The sequence below is a fragment of the Sycon ciliatum genome, unplaced genomic scaffold (genome assembly GCF_964019385.1).
Source record: "Sycon ciliatum unplaced genomic scaffold, ocSycCili1.1 SCAFFOLD_815, whole genome shotgun sequence".
In the NCBI taxonomy this organism is placed as follows: domain Eukaryota; kingdom Metazoa; phylum Porifera; class Calcarea; order Leucosolenida; family Sycettidae; genus Sycon; species Sycon ciliatum.
In genome coordinates, this window is record NW_027044789.1 from 1 (window position 1) to 22,777 (window position 22,777).

General features: G+C 49.4%; 2 protein-coding genes and 1 long non-coding RNA gene across 3 annotated transcripts in view; all 3 read left to right on the plus strand.

Moving 5' to 3' along the window:
• The first annotated feature begins 38 nt into the window (after nucleotides 1-38).
• LOC135830612 (ufm1-specific protease 2-like) overlaps nucleotides 39-22,777 on the plus strand; it is a 30,011-nt gene continuing 7,272 nt past the window's right edge. The window contains exons 1-9 of the mRNA XM_065342844.1: nucleotides 39-301; nucleotides 1,057-1,267; nucleotides 2,130-2,302; nucleotides 7,809-7,890; nucleotides 8,849-9,000; nucleotides 9,443-9,572; nucleotides 14,877-14,972; nucleotides 20,861-20,905; nucleotides 22,418-22,494. Coding sequence (XP_065198916.1) covers nucleotides 53-301; nucleotides 1,057-1,267; nucleotides 2,130-2,302; nucleotides 7,809-7,890; nucleotides 8,849-9,000; nucleotides 9,443-9,572; nucleotides 14,877-14,972; nucleotides 20,861-20,905; nucleotides 22,418-22,494 — 1,215 coding nt within the window. The 5' untranslated portion in view covers nucleotides 39-52. The remainder of the gene's footprint in view (nucleotides 302-1,056; nucleotides 1,268-2,129; nucleotides 2,303-7,808; nucleotides 7,891-8,848; nucleotides 9,001-9,442; nucleotides 9,573-14,876; nucleotides 14,973-20,860; nucleotides 20,906-22,417; nucleotides 22,495-22,777) is intronic.
• Nucleotides 12,052-13,339, plus strand: LOC135830610 (uncharacterized). The gene is made up of 2 exons (XR_010556074.1): nucleotides 12,052-12,670; nucleotides 13,067-13,339. It is a non-coding gene; the product is annotated as an uncharacterized LOC135830610 (long non-coding RNA).
• LOC135830609 (uncharacterized) lies at nucleotides 18,103-19,512 on the plus strand. The gene has a single exon (XM_065342840.1). It carries the CDS (start codon nucleotides 18,169-18,171, stop codon nucleotides 19,186-19,188), a length of 1,020 nt encoding a protein of 339 aa, XP_065198912.1. The 5' UTR covers nucleotides 18,103-18,168; the 3' UTR covers nucleotides 19,189-19,512.

A 22,777-nucleotide genomic window follows, 5' to 3' on the forward strand; every position in this document is an offset into this window, starting at 1 on the left:
GATTTTTGTAGTGAAAAGACCATAGTTATGGGAGTGTTCTGACTAGTAGGCAATGTGTAGGTGGCTCCATGGAGGTTGCATGATGATATACAGTACCTTAGCTGTAAAGTACAGATTTTACTTCCCTTTGACGTACATGTGCGCTATACTGAACTCTTTCTCTGGTACACGTGCGTTCTTGTTTGTTGAACCAGGCAATGTTCTGGGTGTGGTCGGTGTATGCGGCCGGTGGCCCAAGGAGAAGTACGACTTTGCCAGCGCCAGGGCCGCCGCCAAGTCCATAGCTGCGGACAATGAGAACGTGAGTGTACGATGATGCAATCTGAGCACGAGGCAATACATGTAGCGGCATTTCATTGTGTTGTTTTTGCTGGAACCATTGGGTTTACATCATCAACTCTGCATGCACCAGCATTTGACTGGTTACGGTAAACCACTGTAGTCCGTGCCTTGCTTTTGACTGAGGTTGAATGCAAGGTACGGATGGTTGTGGGCCTGTTACGGTTTCAATGTACTTAAAAAAGTATATTGAAACCTGTCGAAGGCGCCCATTTGAAGGACCTTCAAAATGTGCACAGATGGTGTCCTTATCCAGGGTCATTTGGCAGGAAGTAACATCCCTTGGTCCTAGTTGTAGTGGTCCTCTTGGACGGGTGGCCACCTTATCCGAGTGATCGCCTTGACAGGTTTTACTGTCAGTTGAATAACTTTTTACCTTTGCCTTGCACACTTGGAGCACGTTAATATTCGTTTGATTCGGCATGAGTGTGTAGCCAATATGCGGTTTATTAGGATCAAAGAATTAGGACACATTACACAAGTCTGTTTGGCTGATGGCCTAACCCAGTATCACAGGCCTTACTTGCAAGGTCTCCAACTGTCACATGGGCAATGTAGTGCCCCCCCCCCCCACGTTGTAAGTGTTTTCAAGTCTTCCTCATTTCTTCAAGTGCTGCTAGCTAGCACGGGTGTGTCAGACAATTTTATACTGATTTCCGCGTGCGTCTGTTTCGTGTGTTGGTGCATTCATACATGTATGTACTGTGTACACGACAGGCGCTGGTTTTCGCCGAGTCCTTGCTGGTGTGTACGGTTCTGGACGATGGTCAGTTGTCCTGTGAAAGTTGCACGTCAGCTGGCAGTTACGCATCTGTCGACATCACGGGTGCTGATGGCAAGTGCTGTCCTTCTAGCCTAGCGGAGACTGCGATGCTGTGCCGTGTGAAGGCGTCATTGAGTCTCAGTTTCCAGTTTGCTGCGAATGAAAGTGAGTGGTGGAATGTGTCAATTGCAAACGATGTGGATAGGGTTTTACTTGAGAGGGGCTTTTATGTTTCAAACGGTCTTCGCCATAGATGTGCGTGTGTGTGTGTGTGTGGGGGGGGGGGGGGTATTCGAGAGGGATATTCCTGCGAGTGTGCACAATAAGCGAACCCACAGGTTACGGAAGAGCGAATAAGTGAGGGTGTACAGTCTGCACCGGCTATAGAGTGACCGGATATAAGAATATATCGGCTACAGTGATATTGGTACGAAATATCAAAAGCAAAACGTATTTCATCCAGTACAAATATCACTATAACCAATATTATCGGATGTAATGATAATATCGGATATTATGATGGCAACAAAGAATCAAAACATGCATAACACACTACATGTATATTATTATCGGCTATAGTGATAACTTTAAAATACATGTAGCAATAATATCAAAGACCCTATTTTTGTACTTTCTTCACGTTGCTTATTTTTATAGTGATACATGTACATGTACATAACAGATTTTTTTAATGGAAATGCGGGCACTGTCAACTATGCAGCATGCTCATTTGTCAAAACGCCATGCTGGAAGTATTTCCTTGCCTTTCATGTGTTGATCGAAAAAAGAAGAAAAAAATCGATCGTATCGCATATAGTGATGCATTGGTTATAGTGATAAAATCACGGAAATCAAAAGGGTACGTTATAGCCGATACAGACTGTACTGTCAAATTTTGATATTTCACCGGGTCATTTCGAATCTGAAACTTAGCTCATTGTAAACGATGGCCATATAGAAAACATGCCAAGTTAAGTTTGCCGAAGGAAGTGCCGTGGTTTCGTTGTGCCTGATTGTCTGTTTTCAGCTGGGAAGAGTTGCCAGTCCTTGGCGGAGGAGTTTGGCCGAGTTCATGACAAGCTGTCGTCTGATCGCTCGGCGTTCTTCATTGATTCCACGCTGGTGACGCGTAATGCAGACAGTGCAACAAGCATCGGAGATTTGCGATCAGGATCTGGGCAGCAGCGTGGGCAGAACGAAGTAAGCAGTTTGTTCTTACTCTGGTGTTGCAAGCTCACGCTGTTAGAAAATTACCCCCACAACCGGTCTCAGGCATACCACGGCCAAAACACCACACAGGTCTGGACAAGTAATTATACTAACTGGAAGGTTATTGTTTGTGCTAATACATACGACAGTACAACAAGAGAGAGAACTTTGTTCACAAAACCATCGCCATCGGAACACACCAGAACTCCTGTAAAAAGAGCAGCGTGTCTCCCAAAGGAACTGGAGCATGCATGCGTACCACAGCAAGCGCAAACAGCTGCACAGCATACATGCATGCGTACAAGAAAGCCGCATCCACCGGATGAATCACGCACATGAATCACATGACAGGCAACAAGAGGTAAGAAGTAATGTCAACTACACAAGACAGAGTCATACAAGAGAAAGTCATAGTTCGATTACACGTTCCCACCAGTTGGCATTACTGGCGGAACCTAGCCGGGGCATTCAGGCCATCACGGGGTCGAAGACGCATTACTTCCTCAGGCTCTACTGGCTGGTCTTCTGTTGTATCATCGGCACTCACACCATCTGTCGGGTCCGAGACATCAGGCTTGATAAGTGACACGTTGACCGTCTTCATTTGCAGCAAGCCTCCTGCATCTCTCTGAATTCTCACGGTTACAGGGGTCACAGTCTCAGTGACGACCCATCCATCCTCGTATGGCGGGAGCCTCTTCTGCTGGCGCTGTGGGCGTAGCATCATCACACGGTCTCCACGGCTGTACGGGTTCTCGGCCTCGGGGCTGCATGCGTCAGGCCGTGACAGCTCCTCTTCCACCAAGTCGCGTATCTGGCTAGCCCTGTTCGCAAGCTTGGTCACCCACGCACTTAGAGACTCAGCCGCAGCATCCTTCTCCACAATGAGATGACGTGGCAACCAGCCAAACATGGCTTCCATAGGGCTAATACCGATGGCAGAGTGTGGCCGCGTACGGTAGTAAAACAGCAGCACTTCTAGGTCGTCCTTCCAATCAGATGACCGGTCAAGCACCTTCCGTATCATCGTCAAGAGCGTACGGTTCATCCGCTCTGCTGATCCCTGTGACTGCGGGTGGTAAGCTGCTCCAGTGCGCACCTTAGTTCCAAAGACGCGAAACAGCGAACTCACAACAGCATTCGCAAACTCCGTTCCGTTATCCATCCTCACGACTTCAGGCGCGCCAAACTGCAGGCAAACCTTGGTCACAGCTTCAGCGACTGACTTGGCATCATGACGAGGTAGCGGTATAGCATCTGCCCACTTCGTAAAAGCGTCGACAATGACTAGCACACAGTGATACCGCCCTGAGCGATCGATACCGAGCTCCAAGGTGTCAATGACTATCTCACTCCAAGGCTTTCCTGGGATGTCCGGGCGAACAGGCTCTCCAACAGGACCTCGCTTCGTGCTTGCTCGGACACAGGCCTGGCATCGGCGCACATAATCTTGGCAAGCTGTCGACATCGACGGGAAATAGCACTCAGCTCTCAGCATGTCATGCATAGTCTGCCAGTTGGCATGACCAGAGTTGGCGTGCACAGCACTGACAAGCTGACCTTGTAGCGACTCTGGTATCACTGGCACAGCAACGCCACCTTCCACAGGCAGCTTCACACTCCGGTACAACATGCCTTTGTCAACCAGTAGCTGTCCGCCGATCTTCTTGAAACACTCCACCGTCACAGGCTCTCCCTTCTCCACTTGGGCAATGGCTTGACGGACATCAGCGCACTGCTGTTGCGCAACACTGACTTGCTCCAAAGTCACAGGTCCAATCACCGTCAGGGCCATGGCAGCTACATCATCCTTCAGCAGGGTCTTAGCATAGTGCGTCCACTTCTGAGGAACGCGAGTTAGCCGGTCGGCCTTGTTGTCAGCTGTCGGAACCCAGATGACTTCCACTTCCAGACCCAATTGTGCCACGGTCTCTTCGATAACCTGCAGACGACGTTGGATAAGCACGCTATGCAACCCACTGGTCTTCACGCGCTTGGAGTCGGTCAGAAGCTGTTGGATCCAACTAGCAACGGTTTTGGAGTCGGTCATCAGCTGGATTCGCCGCGCACCCCACTGGACTGCGAGGTTGAGTCCCTCAGCAGCTGCATCCAGTTCAGACAAGTTGATGTGGCGCTTGTCGTCCATCTTTCTCAGCCAACTGCAATCCTCGATGATACAGCCATTGAACTCCAACGCCGCGCCATACGCGATATCAGAAGCATCGCACCAGACTTTGCATGGTTCCTCTGCACTTCCGGGACCTTGCCACACACCGCCGACTGGGTCATCGCTGCTGAGGCGCTGGGCTAAATCAATGCAAAACCTCTTGAGCTGGTCAGGCAACGGATCGTCATACTTCATGCCGAGAAGGCTAGTTAGACGCTTCAACCAGCTACAGTGCACTCGAAGCCAGCTCGCAACTGGGTAGTGGCCCACCAATGCTCCACACCACTTGTACACTGCACGACGTGTCAACACGTCCGGCAACGCGGTTCGGGGCCCATCTCGCCTAGCCCACTTGACCTCACCGCTGTCATCCTTGCTCAACTGCAGGCCAAGAACGCGCGCGGTCGCCGGGTCTTCCGCCGGCTTTGTCGGGAGTCCATACTCTGCCAGCTGCTTGACGACGGCATCCGTCTGCTCCTTGGGTACATATAGATCGTCGATATAGTTGTCGACAGCCGGAAACTGGCGAGTTGAGTACCGAACAATCAAATCCATCAGCTTAGGTGCTACTGACAGACCAAAGCCCATTCTTGTTAGGACATACGTCTGACCTTTCCACTTCACCACCTGGTAGCGCCATAGGTCAGGGCACACACGGACTTGCAAATATGCCTTCCGTATGTCAATCAGAGCATATGAATTGGGATCTCCTGCACCGCGCCACTGCCGCAGCTTCTCTTGGCACGCAGGTGCTTCAGCACCAGGGTTGGATACCAGCTCTTTGTTCAAAGCAGTGTAGTCCAAACACGGTCTCACAGGCGTCGTCAACTTGTGCTCTTGTTTGACTGCTAGCAGGGGAAGTACTGCAGCCGGTTCTCCGTGGACCGCTGGATCATGAGGTATGAGCCACCCCTTCTCAATCCATCCGTCTACTTCATCACAGAAGGTATTCTCTTGCGATTCCGACAGACCGCTCCGCGAATACTGAGCCACACCGGAGCCAATGAAACCCTCAGGCTCATTATTGCTTGACCACTTCCACGATATCTCCCAGTGTCGCTCTTCAGCGTTCCAGCACACCGTGCCATCACTGGTGGTAAGCACGACATTGCCTGTGTCGGCGTCCTCTGTGACTTGCACATGCCGAGGGAGCTTAGTCGGTGTAGGTACAGCTCCGACAACGTCAGGTGCGCGTTTACCCGACTTCTCCTGGGCCGGGCCGATCACCACACCAGCTAGCCTTCCGTCATCGTATTCCATATGCAGACCCCCACACATTGTCACGAAGTCTGAGCCGATCAGCACGTCAGCCGACACAACGTTCAGGTCAGGAAGCACAACAGCGGACATAGTTGACTCAGGAATTGACACAGGACCATCATCACGCTTGAACTGCAGTTCCACCACGCCACGTGTATTCAGCTGCTCTCCGTCCAAGGCAACAATTCCTTTGCCCAGACTCTCAGTAACAGGGACACCCAAACTGTGAACAAGTGCTTCGCTAATGAGCGTGCGACAGGAGCCAGTATCGATGATGGCTTGCACGCGCCTCCACACATCCCTGTCAGGTACAGCCACGTCTACAAACACACGAGGCAAACCAGGTCGCGTGGTGGTTACCGTAGCTAGGAGACATGGATCGGCGATCTCCACAGCCGCTCCGGCCACGCCTTTGCCTCTCTTCTGGTCTCGGAGCCATTGCTTTTTGAGCTCACAGTCCTGTTGATAATGACCCGGTTGCTCACAGAAGAAACATGTAACATTTCGTGGCCCTGATGACTTCTGCTGGCCACCACCATATCCGCCGCCGCCACCGCCGTAGCCACCGCCGCCACCACCGCCGTAGCCACCGCCACGTCCTTCCGGGCAATGTTTCCGTATATGCCCAGGTTCACCACACTTATGACAGACAATATGGGACTTCTTCCCACCGGAAGGGCCAGACACCACTGCACCAGCAATACCTGGCCTTGCTGACACAATCTTGCGCAGTGCTCTCAACTTCTCCACACAGTCGGACACACGTAAGTCTTTCCCAGCACTTGACAGGCGGATCTCCTTGGCAAAATCAAAAGGGAGACCAGCCAGCAGCTGCTCAATAACGACAGAATCGTCATCACCTGTCAGCTTGTGACCTGATGCAGCCAGCAGCCGCTGCAAATCAGACACGTACGCGTCAGGACTTTCATCAGAAAGGAACCGGCGGGACGTAAATTTTTCGTACGCATCACTTCCTGTCACGCCGAACGACTTTTGCAGCAAAGCGGACACCTTATCCTCGTCCTTCTTATCCGCAGCCTCCATTCTACTAAACACGAGCAGCGCATCTCCTTCCAAAAACAGAGGCAGTCTCTGCATGCGCTTATCAGCCGTGTCCCAACCATTCACCTCCGACAGCACAGAGTACTTCAACCAAAAGTCATCAAAGCTGTCACCTGCCTTCCCACCGAAGGACTTCATCAAGCCGTCCAGCTTCAGGCCAGACATGGCTTCAGGTTCAGAAGCAACGCCAACTGCTTCACTGTCCGATACAGGCAAGGCCTCAACCTCTCCTTGTCTCGCTCTCTGTCTCGTACGACGACGACGAGGCATACACTAAAACTGACGTCTACGCACAAACAATTCCCGGGTTTCGGCACCACGCTGTTAGAAAATTACCCCCACAACCGGTCTCAGGCATACCATGGCCAAAACACCACACAGGTCTGGACAAGTAATTATACTAACTGGAAGGTTATTGTTTGTGCTAATACATACGACAGTACAACAAGAGAGAGAACTTTGTTCACAAAACCATCGCCATCGGAACACACCAGAACTCCTGTAAAAAGAGCAGCGTGTCTCCCAAAGGAACTGGAGCATGCATGCGTACCACAGCAAGCGCAAACAGCTGCACAGCATACATGCATGCGTACAAGAAAGCCGCATCCACCGGATGAATCACGCACATGAATCACATGACAGGCAACAAGAGGTAAGAAGTAATGTCAACTACACAAGACAGAGTCATACAAGAGAAAGTCATAGTTCGATTACACCCTGCACACTACACTGGGTGCGTTGTGTGCTGCATTGCCTGGGAGTTTCCAGGAAATGGAATTCATGGGTTATATAACTGATATTATACAGTCAATGCACAAGAGATGAACCATTACAGATTTGATACGCCGTGGTGTCTAGTTTTCTTTTTGTGCCACCCTGCTGAATGTTTTTTTGTAGTGTTCGTTGACACCGTGTCTTTGAATAACGCTGCCGAGTCTCCAGAGCTGCATAGATGTGCACATTGCGTTCGTGTGTTCAAATCAATCTACCATTGTTTTGCGTGCACAGGCCATCGTCCCAATCCAGCAGTCCTTCCAAGTTTCGTCGGCCAAAGAGGAGAACCACGTGCCCATCGTTGCCACTGAAACGTGTATGTTGTCGAGCAGAGTTCTTGTTCTTTGACGTCCTCATTGGTCTCTGTTTCTCTTTGCATTCTCCACTTCACGTGTACTGTGATGGCATTGGCGTACGGCTATTACATAATATACTTTGGACATGCCGATCTAGGTTTCTGCATGGCATGTACAGTGAAACCTGGTGTAAGCAACCTCTGGGTTTAGCGACCACCTACTCTTAACGGCCCTTTTTCCATGCACCGACAGTTCTACACAGACACTGGGGACCTGGTTCTAACGACCACCTGGCTTTAACGGCCGCTTTTGCTTGCACCGTGGGGTGGTCGCTTAAACCAGGTCTTACTGTACGTGTACTGTATAGTGACTGCTCCACTGCATATGTACAGTGGAACTGACTTACAGTCCATTTCAAAACTATAGACGCGTACCTAGGCAAAAACCGTTATGCCAGCATCTATACCACATAAAATCTGTGATCACTTTGTGCATAATTTTTTCCAAATTGGGCGTCTGTTATCCAATCCTTTAGAAACTATATGAGAGTAATTGTGGAGCGATCCTGAGCAATATACCGAAAACTATTCTCAAAAAGTTCCAGCCAAATTTGAAATATTTCAAAAACCCTACGCGTCTATAGTTTTGAAATGCACTGTAGTACATACTCTGCCTCTGGTAAGACTTGCTCTTGCTTAGTGTGCATATTGTACCGAGCACGGCTGGCTGTGTTGATCCATACAGAATTAGTTAGGATAAGATGTACTTCAGATACTAAGTGCACTTTCCTGCTGCCTATGTGTGGGGGGGGGGGGGCATCTTATTAGAGTTCAACTGTATTGTGTTGGTAATGATTTCCACGTGTCACCGCTTGCTCCGTGTATGATGGGCACTAGTGATGCTGCTGCTTGTACATCTTCCACGACTGCCTTCTGAGATGTCCTCTTCTGCTGTGCTTTTTCCGTCTTTCCTCTCCAGGTGTTGGCGAGCGCATCCACCTGTTGTGCCCCCTGGATGCTATGCTGCTGGTCCGTAAGTCCACCTCCGCTCCACGGCTGCACTCTCTGTGCACGTCGGCCCTGACCAGCCAGCTGTCCCTGCTGCGGTCTAAGCTGGAATCGTCCATCCAGGTATGTGTATTGTGTGGACGGTTGCATTAATTTTTTCTGGGCTGTTCACTACAGGCCCTTTTAGCCCGAGGTGCCAGGGTGCCCATGATGTGTGTAACTCTTGCATGATGGGACATACTGGGCATGCGAACAATAGGGAGGTCTCTGTGTGTGGCGGTGATCGTATGGTGTTCACTTTGCAATGGTCAGCAGGAGCCATCTTGTGCTCGATGCCAATGCAGAATGCCTAGGTTTGTGCATCTCATAGCTGCAGGGAATCATACTATGTACCTGGAATGTTTAGTCTATTTGGTGCTCTAGATGTTGTGCCTTTGTTCCTTCATTTTACAAGTGTATGTGCGCACGTGTGTATGTACTGTGTGTGTGCGTGCGTGCGTGCGTACATGCATGTATGCAATTGTGGGCGTGTGTATGATCCTTTTCCCGATTGTTCCCCACACAGAGTGGTGCATCGCTATGCACGCATCGCCCGTACCACTTCAACCTGCCTCACTCTCCGCACCACACTGCCACCGTCTTCTATCCGAATCGATCGCTTGGCAGCAACGAGGTGGTCGACGAAGGCACATTGGGTGAGTGAGTTAGTAATGTCAGCGCTATCCATCGGGAAAGGGTGATACAAAGAGACTGAGATCTCCCTTTCATTTCAGAATTTGAAACTTTTAAAACCTGTTTGCATCGATATTGTCCACACATAGTTTTTTTCTACTGGTATGTTACTCGTCGGCTAATGTTTATAGAATGTACGTGGGCGGGCGGAAAAAACAAAAGTCAAGAAAAAAAACAAGAACAATTTCCGCTGAAAACTATATGCATTGTACATGTATGATTAATACATGACACTGCTATTCCCAGGGTACATGTACTAGATTATCAGCCCACGCATAGCAAACAAAGTGCTACAATGTGTACCGCATTTTCTGGAGTACTAGTATAAAGGCCGATTCATACTTCATTTCGCGTACGGGAAACGCGTCGCGTCGCGAAAAAGTTGATCTGAGCTCAACTATTTCGCGTACGGGAAAGCCGTCGCGCGACGGTCGATTTCCCGTACGCGACATGAAGTATGAATCGGCGAAATAGGTACGTGCCACATCGGACGAGCAGCTGAGGCTTGTCCGGACAACGTCCAGGCAATAAAGCCGGTGGTCAGGAGCTAGAAGAGACGCTCCACTGACATAGTCTGTGATGTCCAGTGCCTGCTGGATGGCCACTTGTTGAGGGTTCTTCAGGCGTGATGAGCTGAATATACATCTTGGCTTGCTACACTCACTGCAGACGACAGTCAGCCTGGCAGTTTCAGCCTTGAGCTGGACATCACCTTCACGCTGTTGATCCCGCTTTGGCCCTCCCTTGGCGAAGTGTGCTGGTGGCCGACTGGAGAAAAACTGCTCCTATAATACTGCGCAATTGACAGAGGACGTGTCCTGCAGCCTGCGACGATGTCGTAGGAACTGTGGTGGTCATCGGTCCTGAGTTGCGCTTCGGTTACAAGTTCGAGCAGGTGGCTGGAGCAGTACGTCACACATCGCATGAGTAAGCTCATGTGACGGTGAGCTCACTACATACTGATATTTGGTACTCTCGCTGGTGATGCCCTTTATGGCGAACTGTGCTTCCACTTGAGTGTTGGATAATCATGTGCTCACACACCAAACAGCAACCAGACTGTCTCTTTGATTTATAGCTCAATGCTATGGGAGTTATAATTCGAGAAGATACAATAGAAGCCTTGGTTGATCGAAGACTAGTAGAGGCGATGTAGGCGACACCAGATACAGCAGAGTAGACTTCCAGCGCAGCGCCTAGCGGAGGAAGCCGCGGATCATCCGGCCTATAGGTTGGTAGCTTGAGGGATACGCTGGCTACAGCTGCTGCTTATAGAGGTGTTGTAAGGACTGGACTATGCAACTCTGGTGTGGGGACTGGACAAAGTGGATTGGGGCGGGGTGCTGGAAACTCCTCGGGATCCCAGTGTACGTCCACATCCAACAGAGGTAGGGTGAGAAACCGGTGTGGACATCCTAGAATGCAGGGTCACCAATAGTGGGAAACTTCGGAAGGTATGCAATTTCCTCACGTACAACACCGCACGATACAGCAAGCCAGGGGTACTAAATTTACATTAGCAAACTGAAGTCCATAAGAAAAGAAACGACAACTGGCTTTCAATAACCGATGGAAGAGAAACACTCTTTGCCGAAGGGAAAAGACTGACAAGGGAACAAAAAAGCCAGGAAAGGATGTAGGGGAAATTCAAGTACACCATTTGCCATACCACATGGTACGGTGCAGGAGAACCACGCCCGCGGGTACGTGGGACCGGAAGAACCTCCAGTACAAAGTAGAATGTTTTGGATACCGTCATGTCACGTATAAACGCCGAGCTTATTCCTGTAGAAGCCAATGTCGGGGCTAGGCATTTTTTTCAAACCAGGTTTGTCTATATATGTCGACACTAAAACCAGGCTTAAATGCTGACGGCGCATCTTGAAAATCAGGCTTGTGTTCAAAACACCTGATGTTTAGCGACCTTTTTTCCATGCACCAACAGTTCTGTATAGAAACTGCACCAGAAACAGCGGCCACCTGCGTTGCGCGACCAACGACCGACTTTTCGTGTACCAAGTGCCTTATCTGACCTGCATACAGCGACCACAAATGCGGTCCTGGCCGGCAGGCTTGACTGCTGCAACAGGGTTGACGTGCACTCAGAAGCGAGCGCATGCAGTCAACGGATGTGACAGTGCAGGGTGCGCTGCTTGCACTCCAGTGAGGGGTGAAAACTCACGGGTGCTTCGTCTGCACGATAGTGTTCAATGTCCAACACCTGTCAATAATGAGTGTATGAAAGTACATGCATGTGCATGATCCAGGATGCCACGAATGTATGGGATCTTGTTCTAAAGACCACCTGGCTTTAGTGACCGCTTTTGTTCGCACAGTGGGGTGGTCACTTAAAGGGGAACTCCGGTCCAAAATCACCCCCATTTTTTATTGCGGAATCCATTAGAGTATGTCGTAAGTGGTAGAATGGCGAAAACCGGAAGCTTCTACGACAAGGATAACATACCTAAATTACCAATTGCAATTTTCCATATTTGGCACGAGGGGGCCCCCGCCCACCCTGTGACGTAAAACGTTCTCAGTGACCTCCAAATTTTTTTATTCAAATGCAGAAATTTTGAAAAAGGTATTCACTGTTTTTTCTTCAATCAATAACCCTTGTACTAGTATTCATTCGATCATCATGTTGGAGGAAGAGGAGACCACGGGAGGTGTGGAGGTGGACGCCACTTCGGATTCAACAACACCGAGGCCTTTTAGGTTCGAGCCGAAGCGCGCATCAGCGTCTGCGAAACTGTCTACAAGTAATATTTCTGAGACTACAAAACAGATGAACGTGAAGAGAACGCTTTGGTTGCAAGTGCTCGCGTGAGAAGCACTGCTTATGCCGTTGCGGACAATGCAGCATGATGTGGAGCGAGGTCGAGTCGACTTGTTGCTGGGAGGTTCCTGCAGCTTTCAGTAAACGCGGCGAGCAGGAAGGGCTGCAGTGCGTCACGCAGCACTCAGAGTTTGCTGTTGTTTGCCTGCAAAAATCAGTGCTCGAGGTGGCATTGCTTTCCTTCGAAGAATTTCGGGCAAGGTGTGGACCGTGGTCAAACAGGTGAGGATTCACTGAATCGGTTTCATTATTTCCTTTCTTTCCATGTTTCATGTACCGGTACAAAGTAGATGGGAAGTGTTGTGCAATGATTTTGTGTACAGTATTCAAATTCACCAACTTCCATCACACAATCATGAAGTTCTATTGCACCCATGACAATATAATTATACTGGTACAACGATGTCTTTCATTCATACTATTCCTAGCACTGTAAGTGTTTCAACTGTGTGTAAAAGTGATGTAAATTTGAAAAAAGGCCAAAGTGTCTTTAGTATAGTAGCCCATAGAAATATTAATTCGAATCCGAAACTATTTACACTGAAACTATTTACTTTTACACAATCACGAAGACACTCGTGGTATGTGTATCTACATCTCTACAACTGTTTTCTGCAGGATTTGGAGACATGTGGCGTATAGACAATACACATGGTTCACCCATGGATACTTTGGACGCAAGCAGCGGCGTGTGATACCGTCTTGCGTGGTATCGAAGATAAAGCAGCTGTACCAGAAGCCAATGCAGATGCGCACTGGGGCTTTGAGGAAGCAGTTGGACATGATGATGATGATGATAATGCTTCTTGGCCTGGTTGACGTTCACATAATCATTGGTACATGTGCATGCAGAATGTAGAAAACAGTTGACAGACACGATTTATAACTATTCTCGACTCGGGCAATATTTGTGTTTTCGGGTGGGCGCATGCTTTGCACCAATGCAGCTGCATGAACAATCTGGTAAAGTTGACAGATACAATGGCACAAGACTGTACTGTGTTCGGGAGCATGGGGTTGTGCCGGTGCCGTGTGCCGTTGCGAATGCCGAGAATGGTTGTATGCACATCGTTCAACAGGTCCTTCAAGAAGTTGCAGGACATTGTCGTGCAGCTTCTTGGCCACTTTGTGCTCTTGGTGTATTCCAGCCTGTACCTGAGCACACCCTCCTTGGTTTTGGCGTGCGCTCTCCCTATATTGGCATTGTGGGACAGACATGCCGACTGTACCCGTGCTATCATGCCATTGTACGAAAAGTGGACACGTTTTGGTGCCCACTTCAGTATGACAGCATGGAAAATTTCCAGACTACAAATCATACTGTACCTTGTATTTGTGGCAGTGTAGCTGCAACCGGAAAGTAACGTAATGGAAACTTACAGATAAAGAGAACCGAAATAACACACATGATAACGTTCCATGTACATTACATCAATTCTCGACTTCACTGACTAGGATTATGAGTAGAGGACTTTGAGTAGGACTGTAGTCGTTTAGAGCTACGTTCTGGACGGCACAAAATCATGCCGTTCACTTACCTCATCGTGCTCACGTTCCTGGAAGTAAATCGAAGATGGTCTGCTTTTGCTGGCAGCAGAGGTAGAGGAGCTACTAACTATTAGTATGACATGCACCGCCAAGTTTCAGGATGGCAGAGACCCTGGCTTCAAGCGTCGCTGCTGCTTCTGTTTATAGCCACCAATGCTTTGTGTAAACTCTTGTTGGAAATCTCTTTCATAGCACATCTCAGTGAAATGCTCAGTGCAGACACGATTATTTTTCGTCGGAGAAAAATCCTTCCAACATACTCTCCATAGCCAAGCTGTCGTCAGGTTCGCGTCAGCCAGAGGAAAGCCATGCTACGACAGCCCGCAGGCGCCTCTTTCTTCGTGACATTGTTGCATCCAGAGACGCAGCAGCGAGTCGTGACAATAAATCGGGCATGGCACAGAACAACAAGCACTTCAACAATGGCCAAGGACTTTTCATTCTTGCTTGAATTATTTGAAAATTTCATCTGAGTGGACCGGGCTGAGAACGTTTTACGTCACAGGGTGGGAGGGGGCCCCCTCGTGCCAAATATGGAAAATTGCAATTGGTAATTTAGGTATGTTATCCTTGTCGTAGAAGCTTCCGGTTTTCGCCATTCTACCACTTACGACATACTCTAATGGATTCCGCAATAAAAAAATGGGGGTGATTTTGGACCGGAGTTCCCCTTTAAACCAGGCTTTACTGTACATATATCACAGGGTTTGGATTTGATACACTACAACTGCAACACCACACTGGCTTCTACTCGTGAACTGCTTTCTGTTTTCTAGTTATGTTAAAAATATGTTACCAGTACTGCAAGATATGGATATGAGGGCTAAGTTGCATCCCATGATTTCAAGTTCCATGTTGAATTTGTTATGTGTGTGCGTAGAGTCGACACGGCGAGAGCTACACCACCGGTTCAACCTGCCGATGAACATGCCGCTGCTGCGCAAGCACATGACACTCGGAGCTCAGCAAGCCGCCGGTAAGCACCTTATTCGTACGCACCTACTGTCGTGGACATTGACATTCAATGTGATGACTGGGGCCGGCGCCCTTACTGCTTTTAGCGCGTACATGCACTGTAGTTCATGTACACGTCGTAAACATGGACCAGCAGTGCTCACCGCTGCAAGGCCAGCGCCACTGTGGCCGCTTGACTTCTCAACGGATGTCAATGTCTGCTACAGTACCTAACACGGTGCGCTGGTCACGCGATCAGCAAGTCATGCCTGTACGTTATCGGTCAAGACCGTGCTTGATCATGTGTGCACGTTATCAGTCGCGTTGTACTGGCTTCGTAAACGCCTGTTTCGTTTCAAAGTCTGTTTTCAATACAAGCGTGATTTTCAAGATGGACCGGTGGTAAATCTACATACGCCTGGTTTTATAAGAAGTATTGTCATACAATGAAATACCAGGTGTGTATACAAGCCTGATTCCCCACCGTTAGGCGCTGCATCTACCGCTAGGGTTTACCGGGTGTTTGCGGCCGTCGTGAGTTCCCTTCGAGAACGGACACAATAATTTACTCTTTAAAAAAAAACTTTTATACAAGCCTGATTTGAGTGGAAGCCTAGACGCCTAGAAGCGTGGAAGGCTGGAAGCCTAGCCCTCGTGTTGGCTAACTAGTCACGGTGCTTGATAGACTCAGTGTGTCACTTACCCTGGCTATGCTTGGTGAGCGGGGCGCCTGGAAGACTATCACTATCTGCAGACAATCGGGTCAGCTGCTTCGTTCTTGGTGGGGGAGCGAACCTCCTCTGGATGACAATAGAGACAATGCAGCCGCTCCGTGTGTCTGTCTGTGCATGTACGTGTGTGTGTATGTGTGTGTGTGTGTGTTTGTTTGTATGCTCCTTGTCTGAGCATGTGCGCAGCCAAGAAGCGTTTTTGAGCAGATTTGCTATGCGAAGGCGTACTGTACTATGAACGTACTGCAAACGTTATAGTCATGTGATGGCGATGCTGTGTTGACGTGTTTGTCAGCCAGCTGTCAGCCAGCTGTCATCATCTATTGTCAGTATTGACGTCTTGGCATATAATGGCTCACTGTCTCCCAACAGTGTGTCTATAATAGGTGCACTGCCACAGCACAAGACAGTGCTATGTCATGGGTAGCCATTCATTGTGAGGTGAGGAAAGATAGGATTGGGGGGCTATGGCAAGGTTGCAGCTCCATTGGCTCCAGTCATGCCGACTAAAATGCATGCATCTTTCAACATGTAGATTGAAAGAATAAAGTCTTTCTCCAGTTCTCTCTTTCTTTCTTTCTCTCTGGCTCTCTGTCTATTTGTCTCTCTCCCTCTCTGTGTCTCTGTCTCTCTCTCTGTATCTGTCTCTGTCTCTGTCTCTGTCTCTCTCTCTCTCTCTCTCTCTCTCTCTCTCTCTCTCTCTCTCTCTCTCTCTCTCTCTCTCTCTCTCTCTCTCTCTCTCTCTCTCTCTCTCTCTCTCTCTCTCTCTCTCTCTCTCTCTCTCTCTCTCTCTCTCTCTCAATAGTTTATATAAGAAGATGAACTCTACATGATGATCACCGCACAAAGCTACCGACTGCAGTTTGTAACGATGTAGCTAGCACCATACTGTTCGAGCATTGGTTATGCTTTGTGACCTGGTTGTCTTGTTACTGCTAGTACACTGCACTGGTGGGCTGCTGTTTGAACTCAAATCAGTCTGTGAATTGTCATGCTGTGTGTGTGTGTGTGTGTGTACACGTGTTTCCTGGGGCTGCTCGCATCAGGCACATTCAGTGGTGATGTGCTTCAGAACTGGTGTCTCGTATTCACCAGTGATGTGCATTAGTGCTGGTGTCTGTGTGTTCGCTGGAGCAAATCAGGGTATTCCTTGCATATCATTCTGATCATGGTGGTGTGTGTAGTGATGCATGGCGAGTCACCTGACTATATCCTGCAGCATTTATCTACCTGCAGCCAGTGTAGAACAGATGCATGTCCGGTCGAGCACGACCTGACCAACTATCATGGTTTGCTGGCAGGATGTCCTGTGTTTCAGCGAAGTACATGGGTCTGGCCTGGTGAAGCCTTTGACCCATCTATCATGGTTTGCTGGCAGGATGTCCTGTGTTTCAGCGAAGTACATGGGTCTGGCCTGGTGAAGCCTTTGACCCATCTATCATGGTTCGCTGGTAGGTTGTCCTGTGCTTCAGTGAAGTACACGCACATACTCTGGCCTGGTGATGCCTTTGACCCGTCTGCCTGTGCCACTCTGGCGCATCTTGCCAAGAAGCCACCACCATAACCTGCGGGCCAAGTCAAGTCAACGGGGCAGCCGGTGTTAATTAGCACTGTCGGACACGGCGTGTCACGAAGGGATTCCATGGGTGTACATGGGCATGTGGGTAGCACGGTGAAGATTTGCAGTGGTCTGTGCCACACTATGGATTCAGAAGATAATTAGTATGGCTGGCAGTACAATGTATAGGGGAACAACGAATGTACCACAGCAGTGTAGTGCTAGTGCATACTACAATGTAGTGTTGGGATATAATTAGTAATTAGTAATAACCATGGCTTGCGGTAATGGAAAACAGTGTCACTTAACATCCAACAACACCGGCACCGTCTTTGACAAGTCGGCCCACTGCCTGCGGACGCTCATTGTCTTTGTTGTCTGGTGTCTCCTTGCAATCCATCGCTTTCTCGTTCGCTACCAGTCTCGCTTGGCTTATCACGGCCACTGTGGTTTGGTGCGGCAGGGTCAGCCCCAAAGAGCTTCATCCTCACTGCCCTGAATTGCATTCGAGTGCGGCGCCGCAATGAACTACGCGCACTTTCCAACACAGTCAGAGTCGTCAGAGTAGCTGCAAGCAGGACTTTTGAGTGTTAGTAGGCCGCTTGCCACCACCACCAAGGTCAGATGGGCCTATTCTCTTGGCAGTCTGGGTGACACAGCTAACAGTACAGGCCAATGTCACAGCTGTCACGGCTGTCACATCTGTCACAGCTGTTGCAGCTGTTGCAGCTGATAGCTCTGACAGCAGACCCGCAGTCGCCCTTCTGTAGAGTTGTCAGCTGACTGCTGTGGCTCCAGCAACCTATGCCTGACCTGTGGTCGAGACTGCGTAGCGAGCGGGTATAAAAGAGCTGGGATTGAGCAGCATTTGATTATTGCTTTCCCCCCACAGCTTCTAGGTTAATTGTGTTCTTTCGATCGACGACGCCATGTCCTCTTCTTTGCTCCAAGGAGCTTTGCTCCTGTTGTGTGCTAGCTGTGCCCTGGCTGAATCGCCCCCGATCTTTGAGAATTGTGTTGAGCAGTTCCTCTACAATGCCGGTGTCCGCCCATATTATATTTCTGAGTATGCCGACGTGATGCATCGCAACCAGCTTTCCGTTGACGATCTGGCCGAGTTGTCGGCTATTGATCTGTTGCGGGAATTCAGCCGATCATACAACATCACCTACGGTGTGGACATTGTCAAAATTTACGAGTGCCTGCGGGCCGAGGGCAGGTGTGGCGCTGCCTACTGCTCGAACGGTGGCAAGTGCGTGTTCAGTGACTCCGGGTCTACTCACGTGTGCCAGTGCGCCAATGGTTTTGCCGGAGAACGCTGCGAGAAGACCTTTGGCGAGGTGGTGTCCGACCTGCAGATGACGGTCGACGAGCTGACGCGCGAGCTCAAGGCCAAGGGCGTGACGTACACGCGCTGGGCCAAGAACAGCTGCAACGCCACCGCCGGCGCTGAGCTGGTGTACAACGGCTACATGGCCGGCAGCCGGTACGACCACCCATCCGGTTCCAACTACCTGTGCTTGCCACACGCGCCCGTGTACGGTGACTTCAAGCCCGGCACGACCGAGTACGGGCAGATCCACTCGGCCGAGCTGCAGATCCCCAACTATTTCCCACCGTACGGACCGCTCTACCAGGCCGATCCCACCTGCTCCGTGTGCCGCGCTGCCGGCCGGTCCAGCCACGTCATGTTCCCCGCCACCAATCAGTGCCCGCCGTCGTGGACCCGCGAGTATCACGGCTACCTGATGGCGTCCAGCAAGAACCGAGCGTCGTCCACCGAGTTCGTCTGCATCGATCGCAATCCCGACGTCATCCCGGGAGCGGCCAGCCGCGCCAGCACCAACGGTGCCGAGATCATGTTCATCGAGGCCCGTTGCACCACCGGTCTGCCTTGCCCGCCCTACGATGAGGAGAAGGAGCTAACCTGCGCTGTCTGCACGCGTTAGCGAGGCTAGCCGAGAAGCATCCGTTCTCTACTTTCTTTGTTCATTGTCAGCCGAGAAGCATCCGTTCTTTATTTTCCTACTTCATTGTCAGCTCCTCACTCCTTCCTGGCTTCCTTGCTCTATTTCCTGTAGCTGCACAACATAGAATGATGTTAGAAGATTTCCGTGGAGCTCTTTTTTGATTTGATTAGCTGGACAGTTCCAACTTCAGGAGTTATTTTTTTTCTTGCCTTTTCCTGTTTTGCTTTTCATTTCACTGGTCTGAATTCCTACTCGCGAATGACTTTTGAGTTTTGATGCCAAGATTGACCCTCCTTACTGGTAGCTGGCTTTATTGGTGTTGCTTGGCTGTGCAAGCGGGCAGAGAGTGAGTGAGTGTAAGAAGAGGAGCTCATTCTCTGCACAGGTTGCAGAAAATGACTACGAATAGACAAACAATGATGATGTGTTCACTTGCAAAATTTGATGGTTCGGGGGGGGGGGGGGGGGGGGAGCAGTTACGTGGAACTGCAACAGTTGCCTTTCAGCAGATTCAGCAACCCCTACGGTGTCCTAGATGCACTGCATGGAATTGTACTGGTCCGCACACTGTGGATGGATCCCATCACTGTGCATGGATTTTGTGTGGCCTGCCACCTAGCGGCATGTATTCGCACAGCTTCACATCGACATGTAATGGGGCGGTGTCGCTCAATAATTATAATCTGGGCGTCATGAGTCGACCAGTGGTAAGAGCTGTGCAGCTGCCAGACCTGCAGATACTGGGTTGTTAACTCAATAACTGGCGCAGGGCTTCTAACTTGTTGATCAGCCCGCATGTCACTGTGCACAGCCGTCGTACACATGACTGTATATGTGCAGTCACTGACGATCAGTACTACTAGTGCTGGAACGTGGTGTGCAGTAGGCAGCAGTTCAGGTGTTGTAGCTCTTGTTTGCGTAACGCGCTCAGCCGCACGCTCTCCGCGAACACAGCCACCTCTGCACGCTTTCCCCAGTCGAGTACTAGTAGACTCCGGAGCCTGGCACTGCCGTCAATTCGTTTACTGGTCCTGACTTCGTCAAGCATGGTTGACTAGCCATGGTCACTCTGGTGGGCCTGGCACTCCACCTTGTAGTGCCACTGTGATTATTTCCGTCACTTCACAGGATGCTGTGGACACATCCGCAAGCTATTGGGTACTCGACTCGCTGCCAACCAACTGCAACCTGCAACCCAGCTGCAAAGTTGAGCAAGTGCGATGCTGGCCTAATATACCTGGTTGGCGAATAATTAAAAAGTCGTTTAAAAATAATAAGATACTTCGAAGTAATACGTTGCACATGCCACTCAAGGTCTAGGCAAAAGAGCCAGCAACAGAAGATATCACCAGTTTTTATCAATGGTGAAGTGCCCACAGCGGTGAATTATTTCCGACTCGGATGTATAGCTTAGCATGTATTCGTGTGTTTTTATGCTACCTTGCACTGGTCAAATGCTGGAGATGAGCAGGTATGCGTCCAAAGCTCCGCTGGCCCATTTCAGTTTCTCATCATTCTGTCTCGAATACACATGATGTACTCGGCGGCGTTTGCTGTGTCATGGTGTGAAGTTGTGCTGTTGTGAGCATCAGGGCAAGACTGTTGACACGGTGTCATCATGACTGTCCGTGTCTGTTTCCTCTGCCTGCAGGTGGCTACTTGACGAACGTGCACAATGGCCTGAATCTATCATCAAGTAAGTTGTTTGTTGTGTACTGTGCAGCAGCGCTCTGTTGCTCTCAGTGTGGATTTGCTGCAGTACCACTACTGTCACCCACGTTAACCAAACTGGTGGACTGATTCGGTATACTATAGTGTCTTGTATTAAAGCCTGTGTCGTACAGAAACCTGCTTTGAACACGAGCCTGATTTTCAAGATGCACTGGCAGCCCATCAGCCTGATTTTAGTATTGACCTACTTCGAATGGAAGTCCGACTTGAGTAGAGGCCTAGCGCTGACATCGGCCTACAGGAATAAGCTTTGGCTTACAATACGCGACATTATGCACATGATAGATCAGCCATGCACACATGCACAGGTACGTGGTCAAGTCAAGTTGTATCTTGCGAAGCTTAACATGCTTGCAAAAAGGATCCTTTGTATGTTTGCTAATACTCAATCTGCGGACAGAACTGTTTTGTCCTTTGTGGACTCATCAGTGCAGCACAGAGAAAATGAGGCCGAGCCTGATAGCAATGAAAAATGAATTTTCCAAAGCCAGATTTAAACCAGGCCCGAACGTACTTTGCTAGAGTGCTCAAACTGACAAGTCAGCGAGCTCTGCATAACGCAAACAGCAAAGGCACCACCTCACACGAGTTTGTTAATAAGATGAATTATGAGCATGATCGAGTGTGAATACTATTGTGCTCTGCCTACAAGACACGTGGGAGTCCACTGTGGGACAATACAAGGACCGATTTATTTACATTGAGCATGCGCGTGTATAATACGGATAAGAGAGAGAGAGAGAGAGAGAGAGAGAGAGAGAGAGAGAGAGAGAGAGAGAGAGAGAGAGAGAGAGAGAGAGAGAGAGAGAGAGAGAGAGAGAGAGAGAGAGAGAGGAGAGGGAGAGGGAGAGGGAGAGGGAGAGGGAGAGGGAGAGGGAGAGGGAGAGGGAGAGGGAGAGGGAGAGGGAGAGGGAGAGGGAGAGGGAGAGGGAGAGGGAGAGGGAGAGGAGAGGGAGAGGGAGAGAGAGAGGGAGAGAGAGAGAGAGAGAGAGACAGTACGGAGAGACAGTACGGAGAGACAGTACGGAGAGACAGTACGGAGAGAGCCAATGCTGAGGCAATCACTATACACTACACTACAAATACTACTTCAAAGTACATGTACCAGGTACTGGTAGTTAATTTACAGTATAGGGTTGCGTTCTAGAAATGAAATAAGTGATTGTATGTTTATTGTGAGCTCTTTTCCTGTAGAAAGGAAAGGGATATATGGATACAAGTCAAGAGTAACTGTCCACCGCTGTAACTACAAACTAGATACTATAATGCAGTCAGAAAGTGCAATAACTAGGCACAAAACTGGCAGAGTACTGAGACATTCGACGACCTAACGGAGTAACGGTTACTCTTAACTTGTATCCATTGTCCCTTTCCTTTCTACATTACATTTTATTATTGGCTCAACATCCGAGTGTCTTTTTCCTGTGCTACTGTTGCTTTGCTGCTGCTGCTGCTACTGCTGCCTGTTTATGTACAGACAGCGGCGGCGAGGTCTCACTGGTGCAGGGTGTCTATGCGTATCACCATTACATGCAGGATAGATTTAACGACGATGTGAGTGCAACTCTGGCCTATGTACCGTATTCCCTGATAATAAGCCGCACTTGATTGCAAGTCGCACCCCCCATTTTTATGTCTGTGCCTAATTGTTTCAATACATTGACATAAGTAGGAAGTCACACTCGATTGTAAGTCGCACCCCCTTCTTTGCCCTTGAACTTGAAGGTAATTGTAAAATGTGTGACTTATATTCAGGGAAATACAGGAGGCGCTGCTATACAGTACACGCCTAGTCAAACAATGCAACAGCTTTCCTGTATATTTACATCACTGATCG